The following is a 13344-nucleotide window of genomic DNA, read 5'->3' on the forward strand; positions in this document are numbered from 1 at the left end:
CACAATATATATCAGGCTACAAGTCTTCCCTGGGTTGTTTATAACACTTTATATTAATAGTGTTTGCCTACTAGTATGTTCTTTTCCACAGTATATTAAGATGTCCATGGTAAGGGATTCTCTTCAGATGATTTACCATACTAAAATGAATCATCTAGAATAGATAAGCAAATCATGCTGCTTTGAAGATGTCTGAATATTTGTCTTCTTAAAATACACAGTCAACCACCCAAAGGATTTGGACTAGTTTTATAGAACAGTTTAATTTATTGACAAGATGTCTCAGAATGAAACTGGGTTAGTAACAAAATATTTATTTCTGATCTGAGTTATAGGAAAGATGCACATTTAGCTGTTATTGTTACTTCTTGACTATTCAATTATAATATTGACATTTTATTGCTGATATTCTGAGTAGTAACTGTACATGAATGATTACTGAAGTATAAATGACTGAGATGTTCTAAGAGACCTTGCATTTGTCCGTGCTCTTGGTTTCTGTGCGGGCTTTCAGGAGGTCTGCTATCTCTGTGTGAGAGGCCTGTGTTGCCAGAGATAATGCACTGCGACCGCCCTAGAGACAAAACAGAGATGTATGAATATGATACATGACATTTACAAAGATCTTAAAAGCATGTGGATATAGTCTGTCTTCTGTCATAGTTCTACAAGGCTAGTCAGGGATTTCATTCACATCAGTGTAAAATATGCTTCAGTTTTGTTTTTTAGTTTTTCAGGTGACAGTGAATCTGACATTTTCAATTCTTATCTGCGCCGCTTTCAATTTTAAAAATAAATTGGATAGGCTGATATTTAGCTAGCTGACTAACAAAGTGTGACCATTTAGATTTGAATTTCATGATTGAAATATCTTATTCATTGTAAATGCATAATACTATGATATATGTACTATACATGTACAAACAAAAAAGAATGTATACACATTACTGTTCAAAAGTTTTGGGTCAGTAAGATTTTTATTTTTTTATTTTTTTCTGGCAAGGATGCATTAAATTGATCAAAAGTGAAAAACAATCCTTTCAAATGAATGCTCTTCTCCTGAACTTTCTTTGAGTCAATTACCACAGAAATATTAAGCAGGACAACTGTTTTCAAAAGGAGTAAAAAATTAAAAAAGCAATAAAAAAATCTATAAATTTAGAAAAGCTATTTATCTCATCTCTTTTAGTTAAAAAACCTACTGTGATGACCTTGAAAATGCAACAAACTACTAAGTACTAATATTTTATAATATAACAATACATTCTATTTTATTTCGGTTTTAAACTCTGTAATTATCAAAGAATCCTGAAAAAAAATTATCAGTGAAAAAAAAAGCACAACTATTTTCAACATTGATTAGAAATGTTTCTAGAGCAGCAAATCCACATATTAGACTGATTTCAGAAGGTTCATGTGACACTGAAGACTGGAGTCATGATGCTGAGAATTCAGCTTTCCATCATAGGAATAAATGGCATTTTAAAATATGTTAAAACAGAAAATGGTTATTTACAATTTTTTTATTATATTTCACAGTATTACTGTTTTTTTTTTGTACAGTATTTTTTATCAAATAAATGTACCCTTGATGAGCTTAAGAGTCTTCATACAAAACTACAAAACATTAAAACAGTACTGATCCCAGATTTTTGAATGGTAATGTGTTTATATGAATCGAACAGGTGGACATTAAACAAAACGCTGCTATCTGGAAGATTGCAGGAAGTCTTTATAGCCCCTGCTCTGTTTTAAAGGATTTATTAGTTCTCTGAGCAGCTCTTCAGTTGTAGTGTGACGCAGATGTCACCTGACTAACGCTCTAGTTAGCGGACCACTTTTATTTAGTCTTATATGCATCCACTCTCTTTTTCTTTCTCATTCTCTCACATAGAGGTGATAAAGGCACGTCTTTGTGGGATTATTTCAGCTGCAAAGCAAGGATTTCTCAAACACAGAAAGTGCCAAGTCTTTGTAAGAATTATTTGCACACTGGAGGCTGTCCGTTCCTGTTGTTTGTATGAAGAGTGTGAGGCTGACATCATGTTAACATGAACTGACCATTTCCAGAGATCAGACAGGATAGTGTCCAGCAGATGGCACTTTTTTACAGGTCAACTGTCAAGCAGAAACAGCTTACTGTTTCCCTTCAACCCACACTGAATTTACTACAGTCTAGAGGGCTGTTGTCTTACTCCAATAAAGTTTTGTATTTTTGTCACAGTGCATATACTAATTACCCTGTACAAATTATTAACTCACTTCATACTGTTATGCATTCTTGTGCAGTTTAAAAAAAATGTGAGAAGCAGCTAAAATGAAGTCATGCACAAGAAATTACCTTGTCTTTTAAACTGACATCACAGTTTGCTTCCTCTAACAAAATTTGCACGATGCTGACGTGTCCCCGATCACAGGCGCTGATCAGTGGAGTGGTTCCTGCATGATCCTGGGCATCAGGATCCGCTCCCTGTTCTAGCAGGAGACGCACCATTGGGACACGTCCATGTCTTACTGCCAAGTGAAGAGCCGTTTGTCCCACCTAAAGACACATTTATTTAGAACAGAAACACATCCATCTTCTGAAACATTACAGAACATGCCAGATCTTATGCAAATCAGCGGCCTATTTCAACTAAATCATTCTGATGTAAAGTGTACACTGAGCCAGTTGGCTGATGCCTCCCGTCACCTGGCCAACACAGGCGTTGACGTCTCCAAGCTCCATCAGCTGCTGGACCACTTTCATGTCTCCTGGTGATTCTACAGCTGTCAAAGAGGCCAGCATGACAGCAGTGTAGCCAGACTTGTTTCTCAGGTCCACGTCACATACACCTAAGTTTAAGGGAAAGCAAGCACAACTTTTTTTTAAACCCTGAAAATGTAAAGGATGCTAAAAATGTAACCTGAAGCAGGGCAAACTCAATGTCAATGTTCAAAGAAAGATGTATTTGGACAACATAGCTCTTTTTCAAGCCCTGTCTATCACATTCTAAGACAGCATCCAAAATTAAATAGAACTCCACATGTGATAGATTTGGAACACTCTATTAAGGCAGCAACATGTGCGCCACACTAAAAATATAGCAGTACTCACAAGAAGCAGAAAAGAGACACAAATGATGACGAATTTGATGTTGTCATGTTGCTAAGCTAACCTTTCTATATTCAAAGCATAAAAAGACATAGCACACATAAACAATCCATTGTCCAAGATGGGTTGGAAAGTTTGAGTACTTCTGTAGCTTCATTTAGCCACTTGTTAGCGACCAACTTTATCAAGAGGTGCTGAAAGCTTTAAAAAGGGGGGTAATTAGAATAGAATGTCATGGAATAAAACATGTTGAGCAAACAAACCACAGACCTTATTTCAAGTATTTAACAAAAATAATAATAATAACCCATTGTCTTCAGGCCGATGGAATTGTAAAAAATGGGTTTTATGACACATTCCTGCACCACTCTATTAATGCATGTCAGTACTAATTTAAAGGGCTGGTTCACCCAAAAATGAAAATACGGTCATTATTTACTCACCTTCATGTTGTTCCAAACCTGTAAGATATATTTGATGAATTCCAAGAGCTTACTGACCCTGCATAGATGGCAACGCAACTGACATGCTCAAAGTCCAGAAATGTAGTAAGGACTTTGTTAATATCACGAAAGAAATGAAACTGTTGAATAAAGTTGTTATTACAACCATAATCTTATTAAGTTATGAGAATCCTTTTTGTGTGCAAAGAAAACTAAAATAATGACTTTATTCAACAATTTCTTCTGTTCTGTGTCAGTCTTGGCCTCGCGGTCATGAAGGTATCATGATGCTACATGTAGTGCTGCTGATGCAGGAGCCGGCGTTCTGATGTAGAACGTCAGTCTGTGTACGTTTTAAAAGTTTGTTTTCAATTTGAAATGAATTAAGCAGAAATGAGAACATTTGTTTTTCTGTTTTTTCATTTGTTAAAAAAGTTTTTTATTTCGGCTCGATTCAAATTTTTTGGTTCACGGGTAGAAAATGGATAAGTTCAAAATTAGTTTTCCCTTTGTGGGTGGTCATGACGTCCCTTTCCACCAATTGGTCAACCAAATCTGAGCCTGTGACATCCTCTTTTTATTCAGCAAAACAATAGTCCTCTGCTACTATAGGGGACAGGTCCTAGATTGCCCTTTCTTCTGTGCAACCTAACGCATTTCGCAGAAATATTTATTTCAGAAATTTCAGTCAGACTCAGCACCGAGCCTGTTTTAAATAGCTGTGTGCATGTAGTTAAATCTGTATGGTTGAGTAAATAGAGGGTGAGTAAATATATATATATATATATATATAAATCAACTTTTGGGTGAACTGGGTGAACTCTTTAAATGAAGGGATAAAATGGTCAAAGTAGGCCGCTACTTTAGCTAGGTTTTGGAAGAGTTGTAGATTGCAATCACAGTGAGAAAGATTTTATAATGTAATTTCCCACACCATAATTAAAGACCTGTTTTAAAACATTTATTTTCGAACAGTTAAAAATAAGAGAAAATGAAACAAAGTAGTATGTTCTTACTGACCTGTGTCTAAAAGAAGCTTGACGATGCTGAAGCTACAATGTGACACGCTATAATGCAAGGCAGTGTTCCCATTATCATCCGCCATGTTGACCAGGAACTGAAGGACTGTAGGTGTTTGTGAATTAACCTCGTTGAGATACACTTTAACAGTGTCAGCACATGCTCCCTCCTCAGCAGATATGTGAAACCACTGCTGGAACATCACAGTGAGAGCCCGACTCTGCAAATCAGCAAAGGAGGCCAATATTGGAGTTACCACTCAACAGAAAACATCAGATTCCTTTTCCTCTGCATAGTACTGTGGAACTCTTTATCTGGCAGGGTCAGACTTGGCAGAGGAAGCAAATAGTCCTTTAGCAGGTGGTTGTCTCCAAAGTGTAACAACTAACAGTTCACTTACGACAATGACAATCTGCTTGAAGGTACCTGAGATTAAGGGTCAGATTTACTCAAAGATCTTGCACCAGCAGAAACCTTCTTTTGGCATTGAAACATGCTGCCAGGATTTACTAATGACACAGACAAATTATTGATGTGCCCAGCCAGCAAAGACATTTGGGGCCCAGATGAGGGCTTCATGGGCAGCACATGTGGGCCCCATTATGGGCTTGTACCCTGGATCCACATTGGGGCAAGCTGTGGAAGCCCAGACATACTAAAAGTGGGTTCTGTAAGGCTACTGCATGGGTCTTAATTGTGCAATTCATGTCAGACCCATTTGGGCCCCACCTGCCCAAATGGGTCTAAAGTGGCTTTGTACCCAGGATCAAGCTGTGGATGCCCAGGTGGGCTTTAAAATGGATCTATAAGAGTGTTATGTGGGATCTTAACCGGACAATTCATGACAGACCCATTTGGGCCCCACCAGCTTAAAGGACGTTTAAAATGGGCTTGCACCCGGGATCCACACGGGGGCCAGCCGTGGATGCCAAGATGGATTTTAAGTGGGACCTGTAAGGGTCTTATGTGGGTCTTAACTGGGTAATTCACGTCAAACCAATTTGGGCCCCACCTGTCTAAAGGGGTTTAAAGTGGGCTTGCACCAGGATTCAACCGTGGATGCCCCTATGGGCTTAAAATGGGCTCTGTAAGGATCTTATGTGGGTCCTAACTGGCAATTCATGCAAGGCCTATCTAAGCCCAACCATGCCAAATGGTTTAAGGAAACAATCTAAGAAAAACTAAAAATGAAGAATGAATATAAGTCCAAGATAAATACAAGACACTTGACGCTTTGAACTGCAAGAAATATATTGTTAAATTGAACAACTAAAATGATCTTTAAAAAAAATGTAAATGTCACAACATACTGGTAAACAAATCAAAAATATATTTAAAAAAAAATCTCTGAAAAAAAAAAACATCTCTCCAAAAAATACAAAATACACTCATGGCATCTGTGTGGTGGACGCTCCTTTTTCCGGCCATCCCCACTCAGCCCATAAATATGCTATGCAGGACCCATATATGTGTTCCCAGTTCAAACCCATGGCCACTTGGCCCATAAATATGCCATTCAAGACCCATATATATATATGTTCCCAGTTTAAACCCATGCCCACTCAGCCCATAAATATGCCATTCAAGACCCATATATGTGTTCCCAGTTCAAACCCATGGCCCCTTGGTTCATAAAAATGCCATGCAGGACCCATATTTGTGTTCCCAGTTCAAACCCATGCCCACTCAGCCCATAAATATGCCATGCAGGACCCATATATGTGTTCCCAATTCAAACCCATGCCCACTTGGACCATAAATATGCCATTGAAGACCCATATATGTGTTCCCAGACCAAACCCATGCCCAACTGGCCCATGCCTGTCCCTTATGGGGCCCATGTAACCAGCTCATATGGGCTTCCTATGTGGGACTCATACTACAAAACCTACATGGGACCCGCTGATTTCACCCGGCCAAAGCCCATGACCACACAGTTACCATGGAACCCGTACTTAACCCATCTGGGCCCCACATGTGATTGCTGGCTGGGTGTGGACACAGTATAGCATGGACACAGTTTTTACAACCAACCTTGTTGCATATGCATTTGTAAGTTTTGTTTTCAGAATTAAAATTTATGAGAGGAGAGTATTTAAATGAATCATGCAGTTTGATTTACTAAGCTTTGCACAAGTCAGTTTACTGGTATTAGTGGCATTTTTAATGCCGAAAAAGCATGCCTTAATCCTTATTCTGTGCTTGAAATGGCTGCGATAGTTTCTAATTTGTGCTGCTCTTGGTAGATTGCATTATGGAAATTATATGGATTTGTTTATGTTCTTTAATTTCCTCATTGTCAGTAGATCACCCACAGAACTTTACATGCTTGTAGGCTCTTTTATGGGATTCCAGTCTCATGCCAAATTGCCCTGATTAGTAAATCTGGGCCTATACTGTATGGTTCATGTCTCATTCCCTGCAGGGGGAATTGGACCAGCAACTTTTTGTCACTAGCTTCAAACTAACATCTGCCTAAAATAGACAAACAGGAAGTATTACATATGAACTCGTTAAGTTGAATATTACCATTTCATCATCAGGCTCTGACACTTTATCCATGTGGTCTCTCAGGAAATAGCATGCCTCTATGAAATCTTTATCAACAGCTTCCCTGGCGGGGGGACAGATGGTTTCCAATAGTGTTTATAATGTAAAAAGAAATGTAAGAATTTAAAAGTTTAAAATTTAAAAATTTAAAAGAAACCTAAAGATGAAATCATCTCACCTGTTTTCCTTCATAGTCTGGGATTTCTGATCTGAGTCCATGCTAAAAGAAATGCAATCCCTCTTCTCTTCCTCTGTTTGATCCTCTAGAGCTCTTGTCTGGCTTGTTTTCTTGTGTAGATATTCTTGTTTTGTGGTCTCTACATCTATGGTATCTTCTTTTGGACTGAATTCTGCATTTTTACTTTTGTGTGTTTTTACGCTGGAATCTGTTGTCCATGTGGTCCATAATTTGCCTTCCTCTTTAGTCATATTCCTCTTAAGGCCAACATCCACTTCTGCATGCTCTTGTAGTTTAATAGCATTACATATTCCCTCTGTCTCCATGCTCCCACTTCAGAATGTTGAAGGTCAAAGAGTATTAGTATTCTGAATCTGAAGTCACTGTTATAGTGGATTAGTCTGAAGTCATTATGTATGACTACACAAAAAAACTAAAACTTTCTATTCCAAGACCATTTGTACTGTTTAAAGGGGTGGTTGACTGGTTTGTTTCTAGGATTGATTGTGTTAATGGGGTGCAGTCTAATATGTGTTCATGTTTCGTAAAAAAAAAAAAACGCATTATTTTTCACATAATTTACCTTTATTCCACACTGATCTATCCCTTCTCTGTCAAACGCCTTGATTTTTTCCTGTTATTATGAACGACGTTATTTTTTCAGTAAGGGGGTAATCTAACTAATTACTTTTCCCGTTGTTACAACGCCTTTACCATTACTGAAAGTTAAATGCGGTGCGTTACTATGCATTGATTTAATAAACTATGTAATCCGAATGTACCCCTGGCTCACACAGCGAGTGTGGAGGTGGGTTAATAACGAGATAAGCGATTATGATTGGCTAAGGTAGAGTCATGTGTTTCATGGTAGTCAATCAGAGCCAGTGTTTTTATACACATGCCGGCACACGCGCTAGCGCCAGCGGCGCCAAACACACACACACACGCAACAGCTACACAGAGATTCGCAGCAGCAGCCGAAATGGTGAGTCAGGAGTAATCCGATGAAAAGTTGGCATTTTCAAGGTGGAGCTATAAGCGCTACTTCAAAAGCCAAGACATGCATTTAATGTGTACATGTAATGTGTGACACACGCATCTACAAAGCTAGTGGCCCAAAACACTTTTCTTACAAAGATAATACTTGAAGTGCAAGATAAAACTCTTGCTGTCGACGTGCAATAAATATCGAAAGTTATGTACGAACGCCTGTCTGTTCTACTCATTTCAACTGACTTGTGAAAACTGGTAAAAAAAAAAAATTAAAATACAAATCCTTTGACATATAGCAACTTTGTTTTTTTTTTGTTTTTTTTTAACAGTAATGCAAATAGTTACTTTGCCTGGTAACGAGTTACTTTTATTATAGAGTAATTCAGTTACTAACTCAGTTACTTTTTAGAACAAGTTGTGAGCAATTATAACTAATTACTTTTTTAAAGTAACGTTCCCAACAGTGCTTATCAATCTGAGTCCGATTGAAATGCACAGAATATTAAGGAAGAGGATCGCATAGAACCTGTGCAAGCATGGCTCTTAATGGTATATTTGTTTCTTGTTTGTTGTGGTCTCTTAAAGCTGCAGTTGGTAACTTTTGACCCTCTAGTGGTTAATAAACAGAACTGCTTGTGTCTTGCAGAAGAACATCGTAGTCGCAACTACTTCTCTCTGTTTATGTCTATGAAGAACCACAAAGGTACTGGGTTACTCCGCCGCGGTACCCCAGAAGCAATCTAAAATAGTCCTAATATAAACACTTATTATAGGTGCACCCTAGTGATTCAGGACAAGCTAAAAACACGGGTTGGAAAATGGATTAATTCGCTTATTATATAAATTTTTCTACATTTTGAACTCAAACAAAGTTACGGACCGCAGCTCTGATTGGTTGTTTTTTACCAGGAGCGATGGAGTTTCTGCAAATGGCAATAGGACCACTGGGAGGAGCCAGAGGAGCTTGATTTTTTTCACAGATTATCTGTCTCATATTCTACTGTCAGGACATAATACATACAGTATGAACAGATTTTGTGTGCACCTAGTTTTCTCTTCCTCTACCTCTTCCTATCTTGGTTTGTGACATAACAGACCTGGGAAGAAGCTTGTTGTAGTCCCTTACCAGACGTTTTTGTAGGCATTAAACTGCTAGAATTTTAAAAGAAATATCTGTTGTAACTTTGTAGATATTGTTTATTCTCAAACAGCACCATTACACACTAACTAACGTTAAGAAAGTTAAATCGCAATCAACCACCCCTTTAACATAAAATTGCCCATAGTGGTGATATATTTACCTGTCTCTTATGCTGATTGTCTTCAGATGTTCTGTCTTGGGGTTCTCTCCTACTTCAGGAAGAACTTCCATCATTTTACAGTCTTGCAATTCACAGAAAAACCACAGAAGACCATCATACATTAACATCAAACACTGTCAGTAGAAAGAAATAGCACATGTAAAATAGCTTGTAATGTATACAGTATCCTCAAAAAATAAACAGTTTAGTTTATTATCTCCTAAAGCAGGGAGGGATCTCCAACCCTGTTCCTGGTGAGCTAACATCCTGCAGACTTCAATTCCAACCCTGCTCCAACACACCTGTCTGTAATTATTGAGTAGCCCTGAACACTTTGATTAGCTGGATCAGGTGTGTTTGATTGGAGTTGTATCTGAAATCTGCAGGACAGTAGGTGTTTCTCAATGTCAAGGAAGGATCCTCGGAAGCCAGTATTTCGAGGATGCTACGTCATCGACATCAGTCGAAGGACTGTTCCAATGTCAAGGATCCTCGGAATTTCAACCAAGGACTGAGTCCTTCATTCGAAGAATATCCCATACACAGGAAAGGATGTATATGTGTATCCTTCGCGCTCTTCACGCTCTCAAATCACCCACAATCCTATGCACGCAGTTTTGCTATCTAACATTAGTTCAAAAATTCAAAAATGTTGAACGTTAACGTAGTCGGAGCGTTAACGGTTTTTATTTACGTTACCAAACATCTGTTATAACTGTAGTAAATATAAGTAAAGTTTGACGTTTAAATGCCAGAACAAATTACTACTGTATTGATATTGTAAATTATACAAATACAAATGCTTAACTGAACCGGACCTGTCATTTAACAATTGGTTGCGTCAACAGCATTTCTTTTATAAATAACTAGTTACATTCACAGCGTTATTCAAACGGACCTTTTCACTGACGTAATGACGCAATTACGTGCACTTACTAGCCTGTTCCATTTTCGTGTTCTCCGTATGCTAAAGAGGAGTCTCACCTAGCCTCTGAAGGAAGTGACTTGACATTGAGAAACGCCTAGTAGCTCTCCCACAGCAGGGTTGGAGACCTCTGCCATAAAGGGTTCATATTAGTACCCTTTGAGGGTACCCCAGTGATAAACTGTTGTACCTCTAAAGGTGCAATTGAGTCATACCTGGTTGTGAAGCATCAACAGTAGGAAACACATAAAGGGTAAGAAGGGTGACTAAAGTTGTTAACTGCTCTTGAATAGTGCAGACACGTGGAGGCAAGTGATCTGAAGACATTTTCCCTGAAGAGTCATCTTTGCAAAGGCATTCCCACTGCTCCTGAAGGAGTTCTTGCAATCTTTTCAAATGGTGCTCCATGTCTGCATGTGATACTGGAGGTTGATCCAGAACTTGAGGGGTGGTTTCCATCTTTTGCCCACTTTCCTGCAGTTCTACCACAGTTACAAGACTTTGTGTACTTACTAAGGAGCTCTCAGATGAAATCACCTTGGCCAGTGTGCGCTCCATTTCAAGCTGTATGGTCAACTGCTTGATCTTGTCATCCTTGAGAAGACTTTCCTCTACTTGCTGCTTCAGCAAAGCTCTGGTCTTGTCCAGGTCTACCTCAATTTCATGAAGTTTCTGTTCCAGCAAAACAACTTTTCTCTGGAGTGTTTCAGTGAGAGACTTAGTTTTGTCTCCGTTTTCCAAGAGGTCTCTTTCTCGCAAAACCGTTTTACGTCTTTCAATCTCTGGAAGGATTCTTTCAGTAGCTGAAATCATTACAACTGCTTCAACTTGTTCAGAAGAAGCCTTGACATTTTCCTCTAGCCGGTCATATTCTCGATTCATCCAGTCATCACTTGCTTTGTCTTGATTTTCACTGGCAGTTGAAGGAGTGTCCCAGTTATTTATGTGTAGAGGAGCAGTAAGAACATCCTGTGGCCCAGTGGTTTTGTTTTGGGAATGTAACTGGAGTAAAAGTCTCTCTCGCTCCTCCTGCATAATACATATCTGTGCCTTGAGCTCAGGAATGACTCTGATTTCCTCTTCCAATTCCCCAACTCGTTCAAGAGCTGCAGTTAGCCGCTGGATGGTCCCGTTTGGTCTACCCATCCTGCTGTCTGAAGTGTAGAATAAATCTTCAGAGGAGCCATTTTCTTGCATTAGACATTCCTTGGGGCTGCTGGGGCTGGTTGGATCCTCGGTTGACTCGGAGCGCTTTCTCAGTAAAACAGTCAAGGGTAAACTGGAGGCTCTCAAGAGATTTGGCCTGACATAACATCCTAAGGGCTGCTCATCAAAAGCCTCCATCTCTGCAGAAGTGAAGGACTTGTAGATGGGTTCTCCCCTCCTGACACAGCCAGCAGAGACACTGTCACTAGATCGAAACTCAAAATGTTGTTGAGAATCTCTTAGTTTGGTTTTGGGCCAAAAAGTGCTGACTGAGTTCCATTCTGTAGCTCTACATCCATACCCCGGAAGGCTTAAGTTACGTGACAGGACGTCATTATTTCGTCCTCTTTGCCTTCTCTGCATTGGCACCCTCCTAATGGTGTTACCCTTCTCAATGTCATCGACATACTTGAGAAAGTCCAGGTCCAGATGGAATCCATAGGGTGTCTCTACAGAATAGGTAGGTGGCCTTCTTTGGCTCCCATTCTCTTTTGGAGAGATGCCGTTTTCTAAAAGAAAAACACAAGGGTGAGTTGCAGAAGTGATGCACAGTATGCAAAAGAGTACAAATGTATTTAAACCACTGGAACTGCAGTACCACACATTCCTAAACAAAACTGTATGATTCATACCTTTCTTGGTTTCCATTGTTCTTAGCAGAAGTCTGTTTTCAGCTTCTTGTGGTTTTAAGTTTGTCTCCTGCCTCCTGAGGACAAAAATACATTGCTGTTAAGTGTAAAGTGAAACAAAATCAAGTACTTCTGAATGCTTTGAACACAAGTTGAGATCGAAGTAGTTGCTTGAGCATTTTGTAGATTTACAGAAGAAGACTCTCTTCACTTTCTCTCTATCCCTCTGCATCTCTCTCTCTCTCTCTCTCTCAACCTCGCTTTGACCACACTGCACTTTCAAGACACCACAGAAGCAGCCACAGCCCAAACAATGTGAGCTATGCAGTAAACACACAAATAGCTGAGACCAAACACTTCCACTGGCTCGCATACACACAGACAAACACACATAAACACTTTGGCATCGCTCACACTGGTAGGAAGACTCCATCTTATCAAAAATGACAGCAGCCCTTCTTTCACACCAGTCTTTTCCACCATTCTAATATGTCAGTAGAGATCAGCAAATGGGGCTAACATTTTTTGGTTATGACATACCTCAGAACCTGGCTATGCTAAGGTAGGCTGATCTTAAAGTACTGATATAACAATTGAGGTATATAGGCCCTGTCAGACAAAAAAATGCATTGCTGATATAGTCTTAGACTTATAGGAAAATTGGGCTCCAGGATTCTTGTCAGAAACATACTTATAGAAAATATCCTGACCAATATTTCCTGTATCCTGAAGATCCATTAACAGCCACTGAACAAGAGGGTATCTAATCTAACTTCAAGTAGAGTTTAGCCCTAGCCCTAATTAAACACCTAAACTGGTCTTCAGGATCATTAGAAATTTCTAGGCAAGTGGGTTGGAGGTAAACTCTGCAGGAAAGTGGCCCTCCAGAAGCAGGATTAATCACACCTGTTGTGTAGGTACACGTAAACAGTGTTGGTAGAGCACACGTTTAACATGAACAAGTAGACACACACAGACTGACATGACCCCATTGTCACCTCTCTC

At 39.2% G+C, this 13344-nt stretch overlaps 1 protein-coding gene across 1 annotated transcript; it reads right to left on the reverse strand.

Moving 5' to 3' along the window:
* Positions 1 to 220: 220 nt before the first annotated feature.
* LOC113046058 (KN motif and ankyrin repeat domain-containing protein 4-like) lies at positions 221 to 12449 on the reverse strand. The gene is made up of 9 exons (XM_026206895.1): positions 12343 to 12449; positions 10720 to 12219; positions 9580 to 9661; positions 7286 to 7618; positions 7087 to 7171; positions 4558 to 4777; positions 2693 to 2835; positions 2342 to 2542; positions 221 to 574 (listed from the first exon to the last, which is right to left on the reverse strand). The coding sequence occupies exons 1-9, from the start codon at positions 12356 to 12358 to the stop codon at positions 464 to 466; spliced, it is 2691 nt and encodes an 896-aa protein (XP_026062680.1). The 5' UTR covers positions 12359 to 12449; the 3' UTR covers positions 221 to 463.
* Positions 12450 to 13344: the final 895 nt, after the last annotated feature.

The sequence above is a fragment of the Carassius auratus genome, chromosome 27, assembly GCF_003368295.1.
Source record: "Carassius auratus strain Wakin chromosome 27, ASM336829v1, whole genome shotgun sequence".
Lineage (NCBI taxonomy): Eukaryota > Metazoa > Chordata > Actinopteri > Cypriniformes > Cyprinidae > Carassius > Carassius auratus.

Excerpts from the sequence above, each read along its gene's own strand:
- LOC113046058 (XM_026206895.1), bottom strand. Across the intron at positions 7,619-9,579 it reads ACAATCAGCATAAGAGACAG|TGGGAGCATGGAGACAGAGG; the intron begins GTAAATATATCA and ends AACATTCTGAAG. Across the intron at positions 575-2,341 it reads ATGTCAGTTTAAAAGACAAG|GGCGGTCGCAGTGCATTATC; the intron begins GTAATTTCTTGT and ends TTTTGTCTCTAG.